Below are 24,419 nucleotides of genomic sequence, written 5' to 3'. Positions count from 1 at the left end.
ACCATTGATTAATAAACACATGAAACCAACAGTCCTGACCATGATCATTGCTGTTACGAGGGCTGATCGAGCGACCAAGCTTGGTCTATACGTGGGCTTACCAAACTTTCAAGTGACCCATACATAGTTTGGGATTTACTAGCCGTGAATAATGCAGCAAGACAAAGTCAGCCTATATACTCAAACAAAGCATATCAAAGTGAAGGTGTGGAGAAATACTCTTATGTGCAAGGAAGTAATATTGCGTGTAGACGCCGGAAACAGTTGCGTCTCAAAAACGATAAGGGTATACACATCCCAACTATGTACAAGAATAGCAACGCCATTAGTTCCTCTTCCGATTTGACTTCATTAGTTCATGCGCATGTCCAATTCATCCCTCCTCGTCCTCCAGAATGTCGCAATTATTATGCATAGTAGACTGAACCAAAAGCTTGGTCGCTCTGTAAAACGCGGACAATAGAACTACAAAGTGAGCATATATACGAACACGCCCATCATAGCTAGTCCGAAGTTGAAGGACATGTGCGAAGCTGCTCCTTCAGTCTCCGAAGGCTGCGCCGCGTCGCCCGTCTGACTGGGGTTGTCACCGTTGCTCGAGTCGGTGCCACTAGGGCTCGTGTTTTCGCCGCCGGGAGTGTTAGACCCATCGTTGGACACAACATTGAGCGACAAGTCGTTGATTTGCTGGCCGTTGCTACCAGTGACCTTCTGTTTGACGTTGGTGTCACCGATATCCACCAGCGCGCCATTTGTTGGGTTCTCGATACCGTTGTCGATGAGATCCTGGCATCCAGGGCAGACAGCTGGAATCGTGAAGTTTTTGCTAAATTGCTCCGCGGTTATGAGGCTGCCGTCGCATTCGGGGGCTTTGAGCTCGGTGGACTGAGGGTTGGTCGCCTCAAGGGCGCTAAGATCGAGCTTGTTGAATTGGCTCTGGAGGTTGTCGTAGTCCTTCATGAGTGCGACAGAGCCGTCTTGGTCAATCTCGACTAAGCCGTAGTTTGCTTCCTCATGGGAGTACTCATAGACGAGACCACCAGAGAGCGCCTTCATCTGGTCGCCGTAAAGGGCCTGAACTTCGTCGAAGTCACGAGGCATGATACGGTTGCAGCCGTACTCGCTGAAAAAGACAGGGACAGCAGAGTCGGCGAACATGGTGGCCAGACCATCGTATGTGGAAGTCTGATAATTGTCGCCATTGCACCAGCTGTAGGAGTTGAGTCCAAAGAAGTCGGAAGAAGATTCATCTTCGTCATGGATACACTGCATGTAAGCCCAGGTGTCGTGCAAGATCTCGCGGACATCTGCAGCGGAATAGCCAACCGGGATGGTGCGATCGGCATGGTTCTTGATGTAGTTCTTCATGTCACGCTGGACAGCCTGTGGTTTTGTTAGCTCGTATCATTGTGAGAAATTGCCTAGGGTGATTGAACGTACCCGGATGTACTGGGGGTTGTACTCAGCAGTGCTCAGATCATTCATGACCTCGTTCGCAGAGAAGAAAGCCATGGTGTTGGGGAAACCCTTGAAGTTCTCGATGATGCCGAACGCGCGAGTGAGGTAGTCGCTGTTGTAGGATGTCCATGGTTCCGCGCGGTTGATGCTTTCTCCGGGTAAGGGCGAGTTGACATCAAGGATCATGTAGATGCCGGCCGCGTTGAAGATGGAGGCACACTTGGAGTGGTCAAGCGTAGGGTCGAGATTGTAGACACGAATCGTGTTTACACCCAGCTTTTGCATGAGGGTTGCATCTCGCAGACATTTGTCGCCATCTGTGAGAGGATCTTCGCTGTTTGTGGGATTGTATGCTCCCTGACCTCCGGGTTGGTAATCGACACCAATGATCATTACCCGCTTGTCGGTGGCGGTGTTGATGAAGTCCTGGCCACGGATCTCGACTGGCTGGACGGCATAGGCGATGGATGAGAAGAGCGCGGGGAGCAGCGCGGCTACGCGACTGAACTAAGAGAAACGTTAGCGTGGCTCACGATGCAAGGAACATGGGTTGGATGCTGTAGGCATGGAACGTACAGAAGGCATGGTAGCGAAGGACAATTTTACAACGACGACCGTAGAGCGAAAGACGTAGAAATCCTTGGGTGATTGCAGCGACTACTGTCTCGCCTTATAATCCTCCAGATTGCCGCTTGGGTTGGTATCGCAATGTTATGCACCAAGACTAGTTGCAGTGGATCTTGGCCGCGGAGGAGCAGCTAAGACGGAATTGCTTGCCGGCTACTGTGCTGTGATTCGAGCGAGAAAAACGAACGGCGTGCATATGTCGCCCGCTGGGAATGATAAAAACCAAAAGTGACAAAATTGGCTGGGGAAAGAGGATAAGAGAGACAGTGGCACAGCGAACACAGATATGTGTCTGTTCCTCGCCAGCCGCAAGCAGGTAGTGGCTCCCCAAGACAGCGCTGTGGGAAGCTGTGCTTACTGCCTCATCCCATCTCGGCAAGGATGACTTCGACGATAGCAGGAGCGGGATGACCTCTGGACCCACGCCGCTGCCATTGCCAATGCGACGCGCCCGGAAAGCTCTGAAAGTGTCGACTCTAGCGTACTCCGGGTGGGCCGTGAACTCGTCCTGGCTTTACCGACACGCTTGTTCTTTGCCGTTCCAAGCTTATTCCCAAAGTATCAGGAATATGTCCAATCTGTGAGCCGTGTCGGAGGCTGGAGGTGTAGGATCGTGACGCCATTGTCAAAACAAGTAGCAAGGATTGCTGCACCCCAGCCACTTCCTGCAATTGCGCACCAATCATCGCGGTCAAAGCTCCGACATGCACCTTGGCAATGTTTACTGCACATGCGGGAGATATGGCGCGCCTGAGACTTGAGGACATGTCTCTGCTGTCAGATCGCTGCTGGGCTGGATTGTTTGTGGTTGAGGTCAATGTATCATCGCGTCCGTCTTCACTGATAGCGCCAGCTCGACCGCGGAAACAGGCGGACAAAATCGTATTCTATACATGTCGTCGGCTAAGGTAGTTTCTGCACTTGGGCTCAACGTCTACTCCAGGTGGATACAAGTGGGCCCTCTTAGCCGTGAAGTTTAGGCCTTGAGGTCCACACGCATGAGCTTATCCTACTCAGGCGGTTTTGAACGCCGAAGCTATGCATTTTGAGAACGCCATACGAACAAGGCCACAATTTGTAGATCGGTCCGACGCTTACCCACCAGGCGAGGGTCGACGTTATCGGCAACGATCTTGCGTCGGCGGTTGAGGCGCCAGCCTGACGTTTGGCTCCCTGGTGTGTGCAAAGCTGCAAACTGAAAACAGTGTAACAAGCTTTATGGCACTCTGCCTCATCCTGTCATGTCCACGTCTTGTGCCTTCCTCTTCATACCGCTCTCGCTCGCCTCGATCTGACCCCGAAACTTGGCTTGCAGCGCTTCGAGCAGGACCTCTTTGACCACCGCGAGACTGCCGACAGCGGCATGCGTGGCGCCCTCGATCAAAGCATCTGGATCTGAGCCGACGTCCCCCTTCATCCATATCTCTGTGATCTCGTCTCTTGAAGCCAGGTATCCGACTACACAGGCGGCAACAACGTCCTTGTGCTCTGCTGGACAGGGATCGAGTATTCTAGCCAGCTCCTGCTCTTGTTTTGACTCGGGATTTCGCGTGATTGCGGCGACACCTCCACACACCACATCGACGCAGTCTATGCCGGCGTCCGTTATGGCAGCGCTGGCGACGGTGATGCAGCCTGCTAGCACGTTCAAGAGACCCCATCCACTCCCGGCCGCGCTGCCCCCGCTAGCAGAGTCTCCCCACCAGCCATCTTCATCTCCTTCCAGTATGGTGACTACTACTTCGACCCCACTCTTGGGCCATCTCTCTCCGATGATGACACCTCGTAGCGCGGTCTCTAGATGAACCCCCAGATCGCGCTCTGCCGAATCGCGTATGTAGCCTCGCCGTTGTCGTGTTGCGAACGGCGCAAACTTAACTGTGGTGGTAAGGAGGAGCGAAGGACTGAAGGGCGCGCTACGGGGAAGAGGCTTGGGGCCTTGTATAGAAGCCGTGATCTTGAGAGATGAAGTCGGCGGAATGAGGGTCGACTTGATCGCGGGGGAGGAGCAGGGTATTTCGAGGTACGCGGAGCCCGACGCTGAGGGTATGATGGATGTTTGGAGGACTGTGGACGTGTTAGAAGCAGAACATGTGTAGGGTACGCATTGCAGACAACATGCAGCTCGCTGACAGCTACTGGAAGCCACATCGATTCAGGTGAGCTCCACACCCGCGCGTAGGAAGACACATGGGGTCATTCGGGCACTTACAGATCCTGCGAAGCTCATTCGCGCCTCTTGACCTTGTCGGCCTCAACTTTTCCAGGTACTGCGGATCTCTGATTGTACGCGCAAACACTGGCGCACTGGTACCGCCACTGGGCGCATTATTTCTTCTCCTGTCCGTGTTCATCGTGTCTGTGATTGTGTTGTGCTGCAGCGTTTGCTGTACTTGCAGATGATTTCATGGTGTTCAGAAAAGTGGATGACTAAGCGCAGATCTGCCAAGATTTCGGGACCCTCAAGTTCAATTTTCTTGCGCGTCTGGTTCAACTTTCTTTCCTTACCTCACATCCGCGCTCACGGTACGTTCACGCACACCCCTCTATCCTCCCCCATTTCATGATTGATACCTTGAAATAGTTCTTGCGATCTTAGATGAGCTTTGAACATGCACCACCCTCTGATTCCAACTTTGGAGCTTCCGCTTTCGCATCAGACTTTGCGACCCTAGCTAACTCGGCTCAGATATAGGCCAGCGTTGTAACAGAGCGCGCGACGACGCGACTTGCAAGCATGCAGTCATAGCTTCACGGCTGTGACACGAGTCTATGTTCTTGGGCATACAATTGATGCGCCAGCACGTCTACTGCTAACCTACAGCACTTCCCAGTACATACTGATTAGTGGTAAGTCTTCATCATCCCTTCTCACTTCGCTTTATATGATGATCGTATTATTTCAGTTCTGCTACTGAATCTCTTTGAAGAAAATTTATACCGCTTACCTTTGTCTGATATCACTTTACACTTCCAGCTCATTACTTCACAAATTGAAGGATCTCGCTGACATTGTAACCAGACACGCATTCCAGATCTTATCACCACAAGCCTACTGTCCATGGTAAGCACCCCGATCCCTCTTCCGTTCCGTTCAAGGAGGAAAACTAGTCTATCCATTCAACGACATCTGTCGCCGGGTCACCCTCCCGCACCCTACCAGTCTCGGCTGGGATGACGGGTTGTGGAGTTGCACTGTTGGTTCGTCCAACGCCGCGTTATTGTGGTCTTTGAGCCAAAAGTCGCGGCAATCCGTCTTGGGCTGCCGCGACCCGAGGCCAGGCGATGGGGGATGATTTAACACGGCTTTCTGAGCACACAACACACGTCGATACTATTACGAGATCGCTGTTTGAGCATCGCTAACGACGTTCAGATTGTTGAAAGCAACCATAGAATGATACAGTGGAACCCGGAATCGTGGGCTGTAGTAGATACTCGTACTTCGAATGCATTCATTCAACTCATAATTGTTCCTGTCCCTGTTCCTTGATGTTTGCTCGTGATTCTTTGTACAAGTGACAAGTTGGTTGTCGCAATGTGCTGCTTCCCTTTCACCACTGCATGACCCCTGTGAGACATACGACGCAATGTCGAGAATACGAGGGTCTAAACTCACCCTCGCTCGTGTACCGTTACTATTCGCTGCTTGGACGTGGACAGCCACTCCTGCACATCATTGCTCTACAAGTCTGAAACGGCCATGCTAGGTGGCTTGGCTTAGCCTCCCACCTCGGGGATCTGACAAAGTGGCAGCACTCGAACGACCACCACCGTGCATCTCGTCAGCCCTGCGCGTCGAGTCGATTGATTCGGCAACATCCGCTGAGACGCGCGCGAGTTATCGGCAACCTATCTGGACGTCACCGTGGCCTTAGCGAACAAATCCTTGGCCCTACAACGGAGGTTATCAAAGACGCGCAACACCCCAAGCGCACGACAACACCAATCTGAAGACGGCTACCGAAGTGTGCAACCTCGCGAATACACTGAGCAGCGGCCATTCCCCTGGTGGAGATCAACAAGGAGTGCAAGGTGGTGCTTCGATCAGCAACTTGGTGATCTGGCGGGTCTTCGGTGACCGGGGTTCTCCAAGGGAGCATTCGACATCTGGCGCCCATCTCTCTGGATGTTGCCATTACATTCCTCTACGAAAGGGAAGATGCACCGCCATGCCTTTTCCAACGGGGCATATCCCTCACAAGGAGGGGGCACCTTTTCAATCCAACCTCACAAGTACGTCCAACACCCGCCGGCACCCTGCGCCGCGCCTCCTTTACGCTCAACCCCCAAATGAACACGGTTCTAACACTCGGTGCACCTTCAGATTCCAGCCACGGTCACAGCCTGCGCTCCGGCGGCGGAGAACACTGATCCAGCGCTTGCTGATCGTAGGATCGCTGTTCTTTACCGCCCTATTCTTCTTCTTCCCCGACTTGCGACCGAACCTGGGCTCCGGGCCCCTCAGCTTACTCACCACGAGCGATGACGCGCAACTCGAGACGGTGCGATACTACGATCTGAACAATGTCCAGGGCACGGCAAGGGGATGGGAGAGGGAAGAGCGCATCCTGCTATGCGCTCCGTTGCGAGACGCGGCTCCGCATTTGCCCATGTTCTTTGGCCATCTGAAGAACCTCACCTACCCGCACAACCTCATTGACCTGGCTTTCCTCGTCGGAGATTCCAAGGACAACACCATTTCACTCTTGACGGAGAAGTTGGAGGAGCTACAGGCCAATCCCGATCCCAAGCAGCAATTTGGCGAGATCTCCATCATGGAGAAGGATTTCGGGCAAAAGGTCAACCAAGATGTTGAGAGCCGTCACGGTTTTGCGGCACAGGCTGGGCGCCGAAAGTCAATGGCGCAAGCGCGAAACTGGCTGCTAAGCGCTGCTCTGCGACCAACGCACAGCTGGGTCTACTGGAGAGATGTCGATGTGGAGACTGCTCCCTTCACAATCTTGGAAGATCTGATGCGACACAACAAGGATGTCATTGTACCGAGTATGTACGGCCACGCATAGTACAAGTTTGCATGCTAACATCCTACGTAGACGTCTGGCGACCGCTTCCGGACTGGCTCGGCGGAGAACAACCATACGATCTGAACTCCTGGCAAGAATCCGAGACCGCTCTCGCTCTCGCCGACACCCTCGACGAGGATGCAGTCATTGTAGAGGGATACGCAGAGTACGCTACTTGGCGCCCGCATTTGGCCTACCTTCGCGACCCCTATGGCGACCCGGACATGGAAATGGAGATCGATGGTGTTGGTGGTGTCAGTATTCTTGCGAAAGCCAAGGTCTTCCGTTCCGGTGTCCACTTCCCTGCGTTCAGTTTCGAGAAGCACGCTGAGACGGAGGGATTCGGCAAGGTGAGCTATGTCATTACACCTCTTACAACAGAGCTAACACATAGCAGATGGCAAAGCGCATGAAATTCTCCGTCGTCGGCCTTCCCCACTATACAATTTGGCATCTTTACGAACCCAGTGTTGACGATATCCGACACATGGAAGAGATGGAGAAGGAACGCAAGGCAAAGGAGGCCGAAGAAGAGGCCAAGAAGGCAAAGGAGAACAAGATCAAGGAGAACTTTGACGAGAAGAAAAGCGACTGGGAGAAGGAGAAGGCGGCGGTTCAAGACATGGTCCAGCAAGCAAAGAACGAGGAGAAGGCGGCAGCCGAGAAGGCCAGGCAACAAGAAGCAGCAGCGAAACAGGAGTCAAACCAGGCAGACACCAAAGAGGACAAGCCAGTCGAAAAGAAGGAGGGCGAGCAATCGTAGTCGTTACAGCACCCGCATAATCTCAAGGGTACGGGACCTCGGTCTGCATCCATGTTCGCAATATTGGACCATAGTGGGTCGAACCACCACAGCGACGACAGTAACGATTTAGGCAGATTGGGCGCAGATCTGACTTTGTTTCTTTCGATATACTGCATGCTTTCATTGTAGCCTACAGATTTTCAAGGCAACAACATTTGGCGGAATCGGCCTTGAATGGTGGCATTTCCCCTAGGAGGGTGTTTGGAGACGATGCGGAGGAATGTATACATTAGACAGCAGCCTTTGCATCACGGGCGTTGTAGGTTCAGCAGTAGATGAGCACTAGGTTTGTTTGTAACAATATCAAGAAACATTATGAAATGCAAGCGGAAAAGATTAGCGCAACTCGCCATGCTTCTGTGTTTCGTCATGGCTGGCATCTGACGCTGGTCGGACCCCTGGCCTCAGCACCTCCGAAACTCCGCTAGAGCTAAGCCGCCAAATGTTCGGACGGTGCAACTCGACGCCTGGAATCGATTGCGTACGACTTGAGGACAGATTGTCGAGGGCGAAGACTATTTTACGCCCCAGATACCTCAATATTTAGATTATCACCAGGCAGCAGCAATTGGGAGGATGCGTGTCATCTTTCAAGTCGACTGAACCAGACATACAGCTGTCCATGAGCCCTCCACCATAAAGACACGACGCCGCGCACCACACTTTTGTCGCATACACACACGTACACCACAACCTTCCCGCGCCATGTCGAGCACCGACGGCGACGACCATGTCGCGTCGACACTCCAGGAAACAATCGTCGACCTGGACCCCCGACCTATCACCGTCGCAGTCAATCCAGTAGCTCTGGTGGTGACAGAATGCATTACCGTTACGTCGGCAATGCGAAAGCATGCCCGCTGGGCACACTCCTCAGTCGCGGCCATACTGGGGAGCTCTTCCAACAAGACACCGGCTGTGCAACGACGCGACCGCACGGGACAGGGCATCATAAGCGCAGGAGAGCAAGAGGAGGCTGTACCGAGCAGATGGGGCCTGCGGGGGAAGAAGGGCAAGAGCATGCAGGACAACCCCCTCATGTCTGCCTTTGCGCGCCTGCGGAACGACCTGAAGGGCTGCAAAGGTGAATGCTGCAGTTGGGACGATACATGGGCGATGCTAACGCTGCACCAGACATCCGGACCTTCGATACCCCCTCCATGCTCCACCCCTTCCTACAAGTCATCCGCTCCTCCTCCACCTCCGCGCCCATCACCTCGCTCGCCCTCATCGCTATAACCAAATTCCTGTCGTACGGCATCATTGGCCATGACTCTCCACGTCTACCAGAAGCTATGCAGCAGCTCTCCTCCGCCATTACACACTGCCGATTCGAAGCCAGCGACTCGGCTGCCGACGAGATCGTTCTCCTTCGTATCCTCAGGCTTATGGAAGTCATGATCTCAGGCCGCGGAGGAGAGGTACTGGGCGACGAGAGCGTATGCGAGATGATGGAGACAGGCTTGAGCATGTGCTGCCAGGCGAGACTGTCAGAGCTGCTCCGACGCTCGGCAGAGATTGCCATGGTTTCCATGTGTCAGGTCATATTCCGCAGGCTGAAGACGCTGGAGATTGAATCGCCAGAGGAGCTGGACGCCATGGACGAAGAGTTGGAAGGAAAGGACGAGCAAGATGGTCTGAGGATGGACCCAACCGCAAATGGCGAGGGAGACTCTGCACAGCACAAGGTCGAGGCGCTGCAGCAGCCAATCGATCCTGAGAAGGGACATGAAGACAACGACAGTACCGCGAACCCTGCGAGTAGTACTCTAGATCTACCAGCAACCGCGGCGGATGGGCAGCCACAAGCCCCTCTCGAGATCAAGCCGTACTCATTGCCGTCCATAAGAGAGCTGTTCAGAGTATTGGTTGATCTGCTGGACCCTCACGACCGCCAACACACCGACACCATGCGCGTCATGGCCTTGCGCATCGTAGACGTTGCTCTTGAAGTCGCCGGGCCGTCGATAGCGAGCCATCCCAGTCTGGCCAATCTGGCCAAGGACACCTTGTGCAGGCACATCTTCCAGCTCGTCAGATCAGACAATATGGCCATCTTGAACGAGTCATTGCGAGTTGCTGGTACGTTGCTGGCGACATGCAGGAATGTGCTCAAGCTGCAACAAGAGCTCTACCTCTCGTATCTGGTCGCATGCCTTTTCCCACGGGTTGAGATACCCATTGAGCCGGGCATCGAACCTTCATTATACGAAGGAGTTCCAAGTGCGCCCAGTCTAATCAAGCAGCCGCCGCAACAAAAGAGCAACTCAAGCGGTCGTTCAACTCCAGTGCCTGTCAAGGATCGGCAAAAGCTGGGGCTGGAAGGAGGCGCCCGAAAGCCGGATGCTCGAGAGGCCATGGTGGAGAACTTGGGTGGCTTGGTTCGGATACCTTCCTACATGGCAGAGCTTTTCGTCAACTACGACTGTGAGATTGACCGTGGAGATGTCTGCATGGACATTGTTGGACTTCTCTCCAGAAACGCGTTCCCAGACTCTGCAACATGGAGTACTGTCAATGTACCTCCACTGTGTTTGGACGCACTGCTTGGCTTCGTGCAATCTATGGCAGATCGCCTCGACGACGAGCCTGTGACTGAAGGCTATCCAAGCGTTGAGTCACTCCGCGAGCAGCGGGCGCGCAAGGCGATCATCATCCGTGGTGCCACTAAATTCAACGAAAAGCCCAAGGCTGGTATCGCCTACCTGGCACAACAGGGAATCATCCGAGACCCAGATGATCCTAAATGCATCGCCGAGTTCGTCAAAGGTACTACGAGAGTCGATAAAAAAGTATTGGGCGAGTTCATCTCGAAGAAGGGAAACGAGGCGATCTTGAGCGAGTTCATCAACTTGTTCGACTTCAAAGGACAGCGGATAGATGAAGCGCTTCGACAGCTCCTGCACGCCTTCCGTCTCCCTGGTGAATCGGCCCTGATCGAGCGGATTCTGACAGAATTCTCTGAGACGTATTTCAACATGGTCAAGCCTGAGGGAATTGCCAACGGCGATGCCATCTATATCCTCACATACGCTGTCATTATGCTGAACACCGATCAACACAACCCCAACTTGAAGACGAAACGAATGCAGTTGGAAGATTTCACCAAGAACGTTCGAGGTGTTAACAATGGCAAGGATTTTGAACCTGAGTTCTTGCAAGGAATTTATGATTCCATCAAGAATCGCGAGATTATCTTACCCGAGGAGCACAGCGATCGAAACGCATACGACCACGCGTGGAAAGAGCTGCTAGTCAAGTGCCAGTCGACGTCCGACATCGTCATCTGCGACACCAACATCTTCGATGCGGACATGTTCGCTGCCACATGGAAGCCGATCATAGCAACCCTATCCTACGTGTTCATGTCTGCTACTGACGATGCCGTCTTTTCCCGCGTTGTGCAGGGCTTTGACCAATGCGCTCAAATCGCTGCCAAGTACGACCTTACTGAGGCTCTCGACCGTATCATCTCGTGCTTGTCGTACATCAGCACATTGGCGCCCGATGTGCCACCAAGCACATCGCTCAACACCGAGGTGCAAGCCGACAAGAAGAGCGTCATGGTCAGCGAGACTGCTGTGCGATTCGGTCGTGACGGTAGGGCGCAGCTAGCGACCGTAGTTTTGTTCCAGGTCATCAAGGGTAACGAAGCATCAATAAGAGATGGGTGGCAACATGTAAGGTCTACGATTTTGTTGTTTTTCTATACAGTGCTAACAATAGTAGCTTATTCGCATCATGGTGAACTTGTTCGTCAACTCGCTGATACCACCCTACTTCCTTTCTTTCCAGAAGACGCTTGCTCTAGCACCCATACCACTTCAGAACCCAGCACAAGTCATCGACCGTGCAGAGCGTCCAGCAGACACTGGCATCTTCTCGGCCCTGACATCATATGTGTCGAGCTTTGCCAATGACGAGCCTCCGGAGCCATCAGACCAAGAGATTGAGTACACACTTTGTACTGTGGATACTGTCAAGGAATGTCACTTTGAAGATATCCTTGCGAACATCAGCCAGCTACCAGTGGAGTCTCTGCGATCGCTTCTATCATCTCTACTTGAGCATCTACCGGAAGATGGCTCACCTAGAGTCATCGTTGTGAAGCCGGAGATACCCGGCGCAAGTCCGCGAACGACCGGTCCTAGACAGAAGGGTAAAGGCCCACTTTACGACCCAAGTCTTGTCTTCGTCCTTGAGCTGGCGACTGTCCTAGCGCTTAGGGATGAAGAGACTGTTAAGGAGCTTGCAAAGGATGTAACGGATGCTTTGGCGTCTGTCATCCGCGACGCGCCTAAGCATCACTACGTGGTCATTGCACGATCGGTATACTATCTTCTGAGTCTGCTCAAAGCCAGCAATGTAAGTCTCGATGCACTCTCAAGAAAATACAGTACTAATCGATCCAGGACTATGACTTCATCCGTGCGCCAGTCCTTATGCACACGTTCTCCAGCTTCAATGATGCTCTGCTACACGAGTGCGCACAACCGATTCTGAAGGGTCTGACAGACTGCTGCAAGGGTCCGAACGCTCTTCGCAGTGAGCTTGCAGGATCACCAGACTTCTGGACCATTCTCAGCAGACTTTCAGGAGTGCCCAATGCTGCTGGGGATGTATTCCAGCTCGTCGAAGACCTTACCACTTCGCCTCAACCTGGCATTACTGCTGATAACTACGAGGCTGCGATTGCGCTTCTCAATGAGTTCGCAACTGCAGCTCAAGTTGGAGCTCGAGAAGAGCAGTTGCATGATCAGGCTGCACGACGCAACAAGGGCCAGAAGCCTAAGAAGCTTGAGAGTAACGAAGTTGTCGTACGCGGCAGCACTGCTATGAGCATTGTCTTCCAACTTTCCAGCAGGGTGCCAAACTTTATCGAGCAGTCTCATCTTGAGACTACTGAAGGTATGAACATTTCTCTCTTCGTCAAGCATCGAGACGCTAACACAGCTTCAGCATGGACCGCATACTGGTCTCCTATTCTCAAGACTCTCGCGCATCAATGTCTCAACCCTTGCCGCTCCCTACGCCAGCAAGCCTTCTCCTCACTCCAACGAACCCTTCTTTCCAACGACCTCGCCTCCCCCGAGCACCGAGAATGGACCGCGATCTTCAGCGAAGTCCTTATACCCCTCATCACCCAGCTGCTCAAACCAGAAGTCTACCAATCTGATCCATTGGGCATGAGCGAGACTAGGATCAGGGCCGCCACACTTCTGAGCAAGGTCTTCCTGCACTACCTAGTGCTACTTGACGGCCTCTCAGGCGAAGAGAATGAAGAAGGGGAAAAGAGCCTGTCTTTCGAAGACTTGTGGATTACAATAGTTGGCCTCATGGATCGCTTGGGCAATAGCGGACAAGGCGACATGGACGAAGCCGTTGCCGAGAACCTCAAAAACATGCTTTTGGTGCTCAGCAATGGTGGATACCTTGCACCGCCCGACGAAAACCCCAAGCGAGAGGAACTTTGGCACGAGACTTGGAAGCGCATCAACCGCTTCCAACCCAACCTCTTCTCTGAGCTGTTCCCGGAAGAAGCTGGAAAGCCTGCGAGACCGCGACCGAGTAAGGATGAGCGAGCGGCGAAGGCTGAGCCGGTGATCGATGGCAGAGAAATGGACGTCGCTGAGAGGAAGAAGGGAGGTAGCAGTATTGGCGAAACTGCGGATGATAGTGAGGACGGCGAGGAGGAGAAGGATAAGGTGGCTGAGAAGGAAGGCTAGCATCTTCTGTATCACTATGGCACCAGATGAGAGGGGTTATTGGTATGTGATTTTAGCATTGTTATCACATTGCAGCATAGATGGTGTGAGAGGTAATGAAGAGAATTACATGACATCATACAGAGCATGATTTCCCCTTCGCTGCTTCGTGGTCTCATTGGTGTCAGAGGCTCGCATCGCTTACTCGTCGAGATGGTCAACATGGGTACCTCGCAGTTAGGTAGATTGAAATCTTTAACAGTACGGCACAAGACTCCATACACATCAACTCATTGCACCAACAAAGAGGATAAACGGCATCATGATCGAAAAGCCCTGCTACTTGGCTTGGATGTATACACTTCATCAATTTCTCGCAAGATCTACATTGAAAACTTCCTCCTCCCATAGCCCCTCGTTCACTTCAAGCATGAGCCATTGCAGCAGCAGCAGCGGGAGTCTCGGCGGGAGCTGCTTCTGCGGTAGTCATAGGCATCTCAGCAGGAGGTGCCTCGGCGGGTGCTTCGGCAGCGGCTGTCGTCTCTGCTGGGGCTTCTGCGGCAGATGTTGTTGCGGGCGCTTCTTCAGCGGGTGGTGCCTCAGCAGGTGCCTCTTCAGCGGGTGGTGCCTCAGCTGGCGCCTCCTCAGCCGGAGCCTCAGCGGGAGGGGCGGGAGGGGCAGCAGCGGGATCCTCTGGAGGTGCAGGTACGAAGCTGTAAGAGAGTCAGTATTTGTATGATCGGAAGCATGACCAAAAGGCTGGGAGGCATCAAGACTTACGCAGCAGCATCCAGAGCAAGTTTGCCCGCAGTTCCGCCGACGACGTCGGTTCCATCAGTGCTCGATTCGCTCTGCTGGCTCAACTTGACATAGTCGGCCAACTGTTGCGTACTGGCAGGGTTGACCATCATAACCTGACCCTCCTGGCAATGTGGTCCAGTAGCACAGTACAGGAACATGGGGTCCGCGCTCGTGATGGGCATGTTGAACGTTCCGACATCTGTCTGGCCGTCCTCGAAGGGGATGTGACCGCTGTGAATACCGCCTTCCATAGGAGTGCATGCTGTGTCGGCGGTCGATTGCGTGACGGTGTGGTTGCCGTTGGAGAACTGGAATTGGACAATGTCGCCGACTGCTGCGGTGATAGTGTTGGGGATGAAAGTATCCTGGGGACCGCCCACGATTACGGGGATGATTTGGCTGGCGCGGCGAAGTGGGTTGGCTCGTGTTTGGTTAGCAGAGAATAGATGAAAACATGTGTGTATGACATACATTTGATGCTAGGCAGTCTGTTGACAGTCCTGAAGGCCGGGCCTGGAAGCGCACTCGCCGTAGCGATCAAAGCAACAGAGAAGATGGTTGACTTCATTGTGTAATAGCGAATAGCTTGAGTTACAAAAAGGTATCGAGGGTATAGAAATAGGAACTAGACTACCGTTCAACGGTGGACTGAAGAATCGAAAGTAGAGATTATGTAAAGACCGTTCTACGGTTTGCGTAGTCAAAAGAGCGATGCGAAGAGAATGAAGGATAGAAAGACACCAACTGAGCAAAAACCCACCTACAAGTACTTTAGCTCATATACGCTTGTATCCTCCACTATCACATCCTCCACACGCCCGAATCAACCCTTTGCCTCCTCTATCCACACCATGAATCTTGCCTACGTAGCTCACCTCCTGCCCATAACATCTCAAACGTTGAAAATGGCCTGAGGAATCTTAGGGCAGCCACAGGCCAACCTATGGCGCACAGCCATGTGGATACCCGAGCTGTAAGACCAGGGCGGCCAAGCTGTCGCATTGTTGCACGTAGCCTAAACGATGTTTGACAGCCTTGTTTGCCAAGGGAAGGCATGGGAAAAGCGCATGGGTGAGGCGGTTGGATGCCGTTTGAAGATAAGTGGGGAGAGGAGTGCCGAGTTGCATCATGGTCGTTTGGAAACCTCAAGTGCCTTACCAGGCGTGGCGCTTAGGCTTGGGAAGGCAGAGGCGGGTAAACGGCAGGGTATGTTTGGGCGATGGGTGAACTCATATCCTGAAGCGGTGATGCGCGCGCTGATGGTTTTGATAGAGTTGGTGGTTTGCGGCTTGACCGAGACGTGGGAAGGACTGTCGGTGGCACATCTTGTTGAAGAAATGGCTCGCAAAGCTTCGCAACACCGATAGTCTTCCTAACGCATCAAAATATCATGTAAAAAACAAAAGCGCATTCACGATGCGATCGAAGCTGTGGGTACCCAGGGGTATGGCAAGCATGTCGCAGGAGGTCGGTGCTTGGTTCCTGCCTCGGTAGACGGCCTGGAAGCTGGAAGCGGGAAGCGAACGTTTGGGTCCACCGCGACCCGCGGTCTCCTGTGAGTCCGCGGTCCTCCGTACACCAAACACTACATGTCCGGCTTGGCTCAGCGCATGACTACTGCTTTTTTGTGAGTAATGCGATGGTGATTCAAATGGGTGTCTATACCGTGAGATGGATATAGCCTCCACTTGCCGACACCCGGAGATTCCTCTCTATGAGGCATGATTAGTATTGTCTCCATGACGATAGCGACTGTGCACAGATTCGGAGAGACTCTCTTGTTTGCTACCTTTTACTCATCGCACTTTGTTCCCATAGCTGCGACTTCATCCTCCACGCTCGAGCGAAAGCTCAGTTTGTCTTTGCCGGGTTGCTCGATGTGGACGTGAAATGGTCTGTTCCGATGGCTGTTACTGCATATTCTCCACTCTCGAGGACTTACACAGGCGCAGAAGGGGTTCACGTTGCCATTTGGTCTTACTTCCATCAGTCTTCCTCCTTATGTACGACAGGAACTGCGAACATCCTGGCCGGAGCCTAATTGATCCGGGATTGTAGAAGGCGCGCTCTTAGCTGAATTGAGAAAACGAGCTGCAAGAAAGGGAAGTCGAGATCGCTAGATGATGAAGAGAGGGATAGAATCAAATCTTGGGTTCCAAGGTTGTCAATAGTGAGTTTGCACGTGACGTTACTGTTCAGCTTCGCCGCACAGCTGCAGGTTTCAGGATACCGAAGCTTACGCCGCACCCCGCATTTTGTGCTGCCTCAGACTGTCTGTCATTCACTCGAAGACTTAAGTTCACTGCACCGTGAACAATTTGGTTTCCCTGTCATGGCGAATCTCGCGGAACTGCCAGCTGAACTGCTCATAGACATCGTGCATTCGTGTTCACACACAGACATCAAGCACCTCAGCGAGACCTGCCGCCTTCTCCACAACAAACTGGTACAGCTTACTTCCGCTAACAACTCCACATGCTCTTCTAACCGGGTTCCCAGCTACCTGAGCTTTTTCGCAACCTTGATTTAAGCACCCATAATGCCACTATCGAATGCTCCTTCGATATTTACCGCGAAGGTCGAGTCGTGCGAGCTGCCACAGGCCGAAAGGCCGTCGTACCTCCTAGGTTCTCCGCTCGGGAATGGCATAGTATCGACCAAAGCACTGCTAGAAAGCAGGAGCTGTTGATAAGGACCATTGCCGAGAAACCTACCTACGCAAAGTATGTGCGCGAACTACACTGGACAGTTCTCGACAGCTATCAGAACATCACCCATCATCGAGAGCTGTTCGACGCGCGACCTCGTTACTGGCGCGCCATTTACGCTGAGACAAGCTGGTCTAAACAGGGGCGAGATCGAGATACTCAAGCCATGGTGAGAGTATACGAACCAGGGTCTCCACTCACCGCAGACGAGAAGCTACATCTGCTGTGGAGAATGTTTTACGACAATGACAACAGAAGGACCCACTATGAGAAATACGAGAGGACTCTCAGCAAAGAGCGTGAGGAGTTTCCACCAGAAGATGGTAGGCTATGGTTATGGCGAATCAGAACAGATCTTAACACTACCAGACACTCTTTGGCGAACGTTCCATAGCTTCGTGCATGTGGTGGACGTCGATCTCTGTTGGCTCAGGTAAGACTTGCGAGTACATATACATTACTGGGCTAATCACGGAAACCAAAGACCGTGGCGGGAAGCTACTCTGCCGAAGAAGCTCTTCCATGATGCTCGATCTATTCGACTAGGCGGACGTATGACGCGCGAATTTGTCACCTGTGTTCTCGGAGGGCCGCGTCTCGAAAGCATAGATCTGAACGACCTAAAGCTATGGGCCGAGCTCGAACCAGCTTCCAACTCCAACCCAAAGCCATCTGGATCGGGTCTCGCAAGCCTTACCACAGATACAGCGGAGTCTGAGCTGGAACCGCCAGCTTCGAACCAACTCCAAGAGCTACGCAGGTATCTCGACGTAAATCGTGCCAGACTGCAGATGCGACCAAACGAGCGAGTGCTGGCAGACACCCTTGACACGCTCGCAGCCCGCCAGTCTGTTCTTAAATCTCTTCATATCACCATATCAGGGCCTGATACGGGTTACTATTACACTACCCAGGATACATCACTGTATCACTCATGGGCACGTTTCCTAGCATCGACACGCAATACTCTATGTAATCTCTTCTTCGAACAATGTGAAGGTATCAAGGAGTCGGCCGGCCCTCGTAGGGGCCGTGAGAGAAGGCAGACACATGGAACCCGTCCGATGGACTGGCTTTTTGCGGAACAGGTGCTGCCTGTCTTGTTAGGCGCTCCATGGCCGCACATGAAACGCATGGAGATCAGAGGCGTAGGCAAACTCGACAGCGTGTATCATTATCAGCTTGGGCGGAACAAGGAAGTGGTACGTGTGGCGGTCCTTCCACAGGCTACAGAGCAGCTTCGTAAGCTGCTGGACCACGAAGCAGAGTTGGTAATCGAAGAGGGGTCGTCTGCAAAGTGTGAGCATGTCGATCCAGCTGATCCAGGCATCCCACCCATATACAACCAATGGGAAGATTGGACAGCGATCATGGATAGGCGTAAGAAACAAAACCACAGCGATAGCGACAGGGACAGGGACAGCGCAAGAAACGAGACCGGCGGACTTGCGACTTGTCGTATCAGCGATTACGAGCAGATATCATTTCGATGGTCAGACGGTTTGATAGATGAGAAGAGTGCTATTCGTATTGTAGATCCAGAATACCTGCCGGATACGGAGTTATTGGGAGGACCCAATCCCGAAATCGAGAGGGCATGAGTGAAAGCTTGAAGGCCTTGTATACCTACCTAGGTAGGTATGTCTCGATAGGAAGAGGATCTGGGCTTCATATGTACACCTTATTACGACTAGAATTCATAGCCATCAGGCAGAGCATCGGAATGTTCGAGTCTTCAAACACATATAGGGTCTGCTGTCGTGCTGTAGTGAGCACCGCTCAAGGCGAACGCCCGGGCCCCGACGAATTGGACATAGCGCGCTTCGGCCGGAATTACTTTTCCGCCAGCCTGTAATTTTCTCTGAGCTCCCACCCACCCCTTCATCTTTAGTCCCAAGCTTCACGGGCACCTCACGGAAGACCAGCTCCAGCAGCCTTGGGGCCAGGGTCGCATTATTCACGATGCATACACGCATGCTGCTAGCCCCACGTACGGGTGCTGCTGCATTGGACTGTGACCTCGGCTGAACGCGATCCATGAGTGCGGAGACCGATTCCAACCGCTCTCCGCAACACGTTGCCAAACTCAACTACCCAGATACCCTTCCTCATACCATATCACAAGATGAGGACAGTCTCGGCGCTAGCTTCGCCTCTGCGGAGATCAACACCTACAACGGCCCGCCAGAGCGCGCGGAGATGCTTCTCAAGCTCCCACAACCTGCAGGCTACATGGGGGTTCATAGGACTGGGACGCATGGGTTAGTACTATGGCAGCTCACATGACTATCATTTACTGACATCCAATACAGGTTATCCCATGGCGAAGAACCTCAGAGCGAAGATACCGGCTGAAGACACACTCTTCGTGCACGATGTCAATACCGCAGCTACAAAGCAATTCCTCGAGGAGCATCCACAAGGCGTGCGAGTGGCTGAGAATGTACGAGAAGTCGCTTTAAAAGCCGTACGTATACCTCTACCACTACTTCCAGCACTCTCGTGATGAATTAATTGTTCTATCAATGATCTAAGTTGGGGGCCATTCGTGGCCCTTCTCCTGATTACACAAAAATTATAGCCAATCCTCTGATGCTTTATACACAACACATCTTCTCGTCAAAAACTTCGAGTGCAGTCCACTGACAGTGTTGCAGGAAACTATCGTTACATCCTTGCCAGAACCCAAGCATGTCAAGGCAGTCTTCAAGGAGATGCTGGAACCAGCTACTCTTCTTTCAGACAGCTCCATCAACAAAGAACGCTTCTTCATCGATTGCTCAACCATCGATCCCATGACCTCTGGTGAGGTGGCGGAAGCTGCTCACTCCACTGGTCAAGGAAAATTCATTGATGCGCCGATGTCTGGTGGTGTCGTTGGTGCACAGGCTGGTACGCTCACCTTCATGATCGGGGCGCCGCCTGAGGCAGTCGAAGGTGCCACCAAAGTCTTGTCATTGATGGGTCGGAGAGTGGTTCACCTTGGCGGACCAGGTGCTGGTCTCAAGGGCAAGCTTGCAAACAACTATCTGCTCGCACTGAACAACATCGCGACTGCAGAAGCGATGAGTATGGGTGTGAAGTGGGGTCTTGACCCCAAAGCACTAGCCGGTATGATCAACACAGCGACCGGCAAGTGCTGGCCTAGTGAGGTCAACAACCCTGTTCCCGGTGTCATTGAGGGCGCTCCCGCAAGCAGAGGCTACGAGGGAGGATTTGGCATAGGCCTCGCCAGCAAAGATCTTAAGCTTGCACTGAAGGCTGCTGATGAAGCTGGTGTCAAGCTTGCGCTGGGAGAACCAGCAAGAGCGCTCTATGATGCTTGCGAGAAAGCCGAAAACTGCAAGGGCAAAGACTTTTCAGTAGTCTACAGGTATCTTGGGGGCAAGGAGTAGACAATATGACTTTGATCGACATCAATAACCGCTTCACACATGATCTCCTATCCTCGTGATGCACATCTGATGAATTGCACAGTCGTGTCTATCGTGAAGACCCTGGGAGAGCGAACAGGAGCTTCGTCGTCCTTGCCTGTGAAACGTGTGCCATGCAGTAGTAGGAAGAGGGGAAAGCTCTGGTCAAAGTGAGAAGAAGACGGGAACAGCACTGCAACGCATGTCGAGACACAGAGAAAGAAGAGACCGTGTTGTTACGACTAGAAGTGTATACGCCATAAAGTGACTTGAGACCCAGTACTCCATGATTCGTCCGAACATCAGCCCACAAATCGACAATCGATGCAGCAGCGCTAGGTGCGCTGCAGTGGATCGAGACAGTAATACATGGATGGAGAAAGTCAGTGATGAAAGATGCCCACAGCCCTTTGATCCCATAACCCATTGACATCCAGACCGTAGACCCAGAATGACAGACATCCAGTACAGCAAAATCTTGCGACTACGGTTTCGCAAAAGTAGACCAGACAACGCGAAACCAGGCTCAGATCCGTAGTGCAAAACAGCAGGGTCGCAGGACAGAATCAACGCAAACATCGGAAGTAGAAGGAAAGATCATGACAGAGCAAGACGAAGGAATTGCAAACGCCCATATCGCACACAAGGGATGATGGATCATCCTGAACAGAATAGGCAGCTCAGAGGTGGGAGGGCCTGTAATCGTACATGTACGAGTCGTATCGTCGTGAGTCATATCGAGCAGAGAGGTCGGAGAGGTCATAGAAGTCGTTATCTGGAGTAGGGCTTGTTCATCAGCGCGATTTCGCGCGCAACTGTTGCCCACTCCAGGTCGCGGCGAAGAGGCTCATTACGTCGTTGACGCTGGTACTCTTCCCACTTAAGAAGTTCGTAAGTGAATCGAAGGTGTGGTTGAATTATAACATTAAGTCGTCGTGCCCGAACAAAGCAGCTGGAATTAGGTTAGTCTAAGTCAAATGGAAGACAGCTCGTTACTTACTAGGCACGAGGGAAGGATAGGCCCATCTCGTTCATAACTTCAGCAATACAAATCGTTGCAGAACGCGACACGCCAACACGACAATGCACTAAAGTAGCGCCTCCTTCTTTCTTGCCTGCTTCTACAAAAGGTCAGCTATGCGAGTCTCAGCGTGGAGTCATGCCACTCACCAATGAATTTCAGGCAGCGCTCAAACTCGCCCCAGAGCGGGTCTACGCCATTGTCCTGAACTCGGTCGACCATCAGGAAGTTCTCGGCAGGCCAGTCGAGCTTCTTCTTGACGTCTTCCGGCCAAGAAAGCGGTTCTCCAACACTCAGGATGCGGTTAATGCCCATAGCGCGGAGGAGCTCCGGGTTGTTAGCGTGTCCAAGGTTGCCGAGGTACATGTAAGGCAAGATCCGACTGGGCAGACTGCCGTCGAGCTTCGAAAGCCAGCGTGGTTCGGAAAGATTAAGAACACTCTGGTTGAAGCGAGGGGAGTCTTGAAGGATCCGAGGTTGGATCGCTGTTAGAAGGGCAACATCCGAAGGGTATGCGAAGAAGTTGCGGCCCTTGTCGCGATGCATTTGAATCCAAGCATCGTGAACAGGTAGGCCTTCCGCATACATGAAGTAAGCCAAAGCCAGAAGTGTCGTCTCGGTATAACCATCGGTGCAGTGTATCAAAAACTTGCGTGGCGCAGCAATGTCGTCCATCTCTATAGCTTCGTCTTCTTCTTCCCGTCGTCGCTTCGACCGCCGGACCTCTTGTGGGTTCGCCAGCTCGTACATCCACTTGCACATTTCCATCAGGCCGTCAACTTCGCCATGCGCCCATGTAGGAGGCATGATGCTTCCGGATGAGGGAAATTCCATGTGCAGGGTAGACTTGCGGTGAACTCGTTCCAGACCCATGCGGAGGGCTCGGAGCGAGCGCGATTCGGGTACATGCGCAAGATCAGTCGCTTCAATCAGCATATCGTAGCCTTCTTCTCCCATGCAGTCCGGATGCAGTGCTTGATCAGGCGTTGGTCCCAAGAAAACGTTGTTGCTGATCTCAGTTGCTTTCGACATCGCACTCATCTCATATCGTTCCCAATAGACTGCATGTTCATGTCAGCAATGGGTCATCTTCTGTTGCATACTAACTTACAGAAATCGGCGATCTCTCCTGTCATGTCGCCAGTAGAATTAATAGCAACTAGCTTCGGGTACTTCTCCTGCATGGACGCAAAGGGATCTAAAGTTGTTAGTTTTGCACACTCGAGAGTAGTCACTGGTCGTACCTGAGAGCATGAACGTGTTGAACAAGCAATGCGGAAACCCGTTCCTTGCTTCATACTGCCTCTGCGCTCTGGAAATCTTCTGAGCTAGCGCAATTGTGTCTTGCGGCTTGGTTTTGTGGTCGCCATATACTATGATGTCAGACACCATAGCCAGTTTACAGGCCTGGATCTGGAAGTTGCGCACAGAAAAGCCATCCTTGGGGTCACATTCAATGAACCTGGGAGTATCAGAAGACACCGATTCCAGTAGCTCATCTGGTGCAATTGCGCCCTTGAGCTTGGAAGCTGACAGATTCCCGCCGGTTTTGACGACAGTAATACTGCGAATGCATCTGGGAACTTTCCGACCGCTTCTGCGACGAGAAGAGAAGAAAGCAAGTTGTATCTGATTCTCGGAGTGAAGACCATGCATCCACGGAAAGACTTGGTCGGGGTTCGGAAGCGGCTGCGTTGCAATGTGCTCTAGGGCCTCCGCCATGCGATCCGCTGTGATGGTGTACACGGGCGGGTCATCGGAGTAGAGTGAACAGTATGCATCTGGTGGGTATGTGATTGACGAGGTTTCAATAAGACTGTCCTGGCGCGGGGGCGATGCTGGGGGAGTTGCAGGGAGTCCACCAGGAGAGCACTCCGGGATGTGCTTGTTGGGAATGGCAGTAGGCGTACCCCGAGAAGAGGTGTTGAGCGACAGGTGCGGTGGAGGTGTCGAAGAACGACCGGGCATAGAAGGATATCTGGCGACAGCAGCAGCCATGTTGACAAGTCCAAGGCTTGGGGATTAGAATGTGGTCGAAGGCGCGCAACGTGTGAAGGGCCTGTGGTGGGCGAGGAATCAATTGGGCAGGCTCCTTGCAATAGCAATAGGCTGGCTAATGGCGATGGTCCCTTCCCAATCAAAGAGATGCAGCGGAGGGGTCAGAGGACCACCAATGTACAGCAGGAGCGTGCGTATCACGACAGAGTAGAGTGACAGGAGTGATCTGTCGCGCAATGGTCAGTACACGGGACCGAAGGGCGTCTTATGCCTCGAGATGTGGGACCTACCGCGATGAAAGTTTGGGGAGACGGCGCACGTTAGTTGTTGAGTTGATCAACAGCCGGGGTCAAAGAGGTAAGCACGAGGGCCGTCGAGAAGTTGCGACCCTTTGCAGGAAGGTACGACCTACAGCGCGACGGTGAACATGATGTGAGGACAGGTGAAGTGAAGAATTGCGGGGAATGGATTGAACTGAATTAAGTCGAGAAGAAAGAAGAAAACATGGAGGGGCGAGGGGCGTCGATGGAGGTTGTAGCCACGACGAGGGATATGGGCGTCTCTAGTGGTTCCCCGCTATCTGACTTTCCCAGCATTCGACAAGGCGCCGTTTTAATTCACCCAACCCAGCTTCGTGGTGCGCGCCACCACGCAATGCCTGCTCCGACAGCTCTGCAATCGTTGGCCCGTGTAGACGACACCGCACACGGGGCATGCACAGAAGCTGTTCCTGCTCCATGACAGCCGCTGGGATTCGGCAGCATCACGGCGCAGTTGTCCAAGGGCGATAAGGATGCCAGTGGGTGGGTCTGGCAGACTGGGCAAGGATGCGTGCGGAGATATGAGGGCACGCAGT

At 52.9% G+C, this 24,419-nt stretch overlaps 8 protein-coding genes across 8 annotated transcripts; 4 read left to right on the top strand and 4 right to left on the bottom strand.

Annotated features, from left to right (window-relative positions):
- Window positions 1–465: 465 nt before the first annotated feature.
- J4E86_000943 (uncharacterized protein) lies at window positions 466–2,043 on the bottom strand (the record flags this gene model as incomplete). The annotated part of the gene is made up of 3 exons (XM_051441516.1): window positions 466–1,383; window positions 1,441–1,965; window positions 2,035–2,043. The coding sequence occupies 3 exons, from the start codon at window positions 2,041–2,043 to the stop codon at window positions 466–468; spliced, it is 1,452 nt and encodes a 483-aa protein (XP_051307687.1).
- A 1,273-nt stretch (window positions 2,044–3,316) lies between these two features.
- On the bottom strand, window positions 3,317–4,439 carry J4E86_000942 (uncharacterized protein; the record flags this gene model as incomplete). Its single annotated transcript, XM_051441515.1, has 2 exons — window positions 3,317–4,152; window positions 4,298–4,439. 2 exons carry the CDS (start codon window positions 4,437–4,439, stop codon window positions 3,317–3,319), a joined length of 978 nt encoding a protein of 325 aa, XP_051307686.1.
- Window positions 4,440–6,247: 1,808 nt separating this feature from the next.
- On the top strand, window positions 6,248–7,875 carry ANP1 (Mannan polymerase II complex anp1 subunit; the record flags this gene model as incomplete). The annotated part of the gene is made up of 4 exons (XM_051441514.1): window positions 6,248–6,321; window positions 6,413–7,092; window positions 7,143–7,462; window positions 7,510–7,875. The coding sequence occupies 4 exons, from the start codon at window positions 6,248–6,250 to the stop codon at window positions 7,873–7,875; spliced, it is 1,440 nt and encodes a 479-aa protein (XP_051307685.1).
- Window positions 7,876–8,622: 747 nt separating this feature from the next.
- On the top strand, window positions 8,623–13,643 carry J4E86_000940 (uncharacterized protein; the record flags this gene model as incomplete). The annotated part of the gene is made up of 5 exons (XM_051441513.1): window positions 8,623–9,001; window positions 9,052–11,597; window positions 11,647–12,282; window positions 12,330–12,825; window positions 12,877–13,643. The coding sequence occupies 5 exons, from the start codon at window positions 8,623–8,625 to the stop codon at window positions 13,641–13,643; spliced, it is 4,824 nt and encodes a 1,607-aa protein (XP_051307684.1).
- Window positions 13,644–14,046: 403 nt separating this feature from the next.
- Window positions 14,047–14,991, bottom strand: J4E86_000939 (uncharacterized protein; the record flags this gene model as incomplete). Its single annotated transcript, XM_051441512.1, has 3 exons — window positions 14,047–14,335; window positions 14,403–14,844; window positions 14,895–14,991. The coding sequence occupies 3 exons, from the start codon at window positions 14,989–14,991 to the stop codon at window positions 14,047–14,049; spliced, it is 828 nt and encodes a 275-aa protein (XP_051307683.1).
- Window positions 14,992–16,755: 1,764 nt separating this feature from the next.
- On the top strand, window positions 16,756–18,732 carry J4E86_000938 (uncharacterized protein; the record flags this gene model as incomplete). The annotated part of the gene is made up of 4 exons (XM_051441511.1): window positions 16,756–16,869; window positions 16,923–17,454; window positions 17,630–18,333; window positions 18,358–18,732. The coding sequence occupies 4 exons, from the start codon at window positions 16,756–16,758 to the stop codon at window positions 18,730–18,732; spliced, it is 1,725 nt and encodes a 574-aa protein (XP_051307682.1).
- Window positions 18,733–19,256: 524 nt separating this feature from the next.
- Window positions 19,257–20,526, top strand: J4E86_000937 (uncharacterized protein; the record flags this gene model as incomplete). Its single annotated transcript, XM_051441510.1, has 3 exons — window positions 19,257–19,392; window positions 19,444–19,598; window positions 19,789–20,526. The coding sequence occupies 3 exons, from the start codon at window positions 19,257–19,259 to the stop codon at window positions 20,524–20,526; spliced, it is 1,029 nt and encodes a 342-aa protein (XP_051307681.1).
- A 789-nt stretch (window positions 20,527–21,315) lies between these two features.
- J4E86_000936 (uncharacterized protein) lies at window positions 21,316–23,563 on the bottom strand (the record flags this gene model as incomplete). Its single annotated transcript, XM_051441509.1, has 5 exons — window positions 21,316–21,496; window positions 21,545–21,665; window positions 21,715–22,626; window positions 22,677–22,763; window positions 22,810–23,563. The coding sequence occupies 5 exons, from the start codon at window positions 23,561–23,563 to the stop codon at window positions 21,316–21,318; spliced, it is 2,055 nt and encodes a 684-aa protein (XP_051307680.1).
- Window positions 23,564–24,419: the final 856 nt, after the last annotated feature.

The sequence above is a fragment of the Alternaria arbusti genome (assembly GCF_024043155.1).
Source record: "Alternaria arbusti strain BMP 1465 chromosome Unknown scaffold_1, whole genome shotgun sequence".
Taxonomy (NCBI): Eukaryota; Fungi; Ascomycota; class Dothideomycetes; order Pleosporales; family Pleosporaceae; genus Alternaria; species Alternaria arbusti.
The sequence above is the reverse complement of the archived record's forward strand: the minus strand, read 5'-3'. Positions and strand labels throughout refer to the sequence as shown.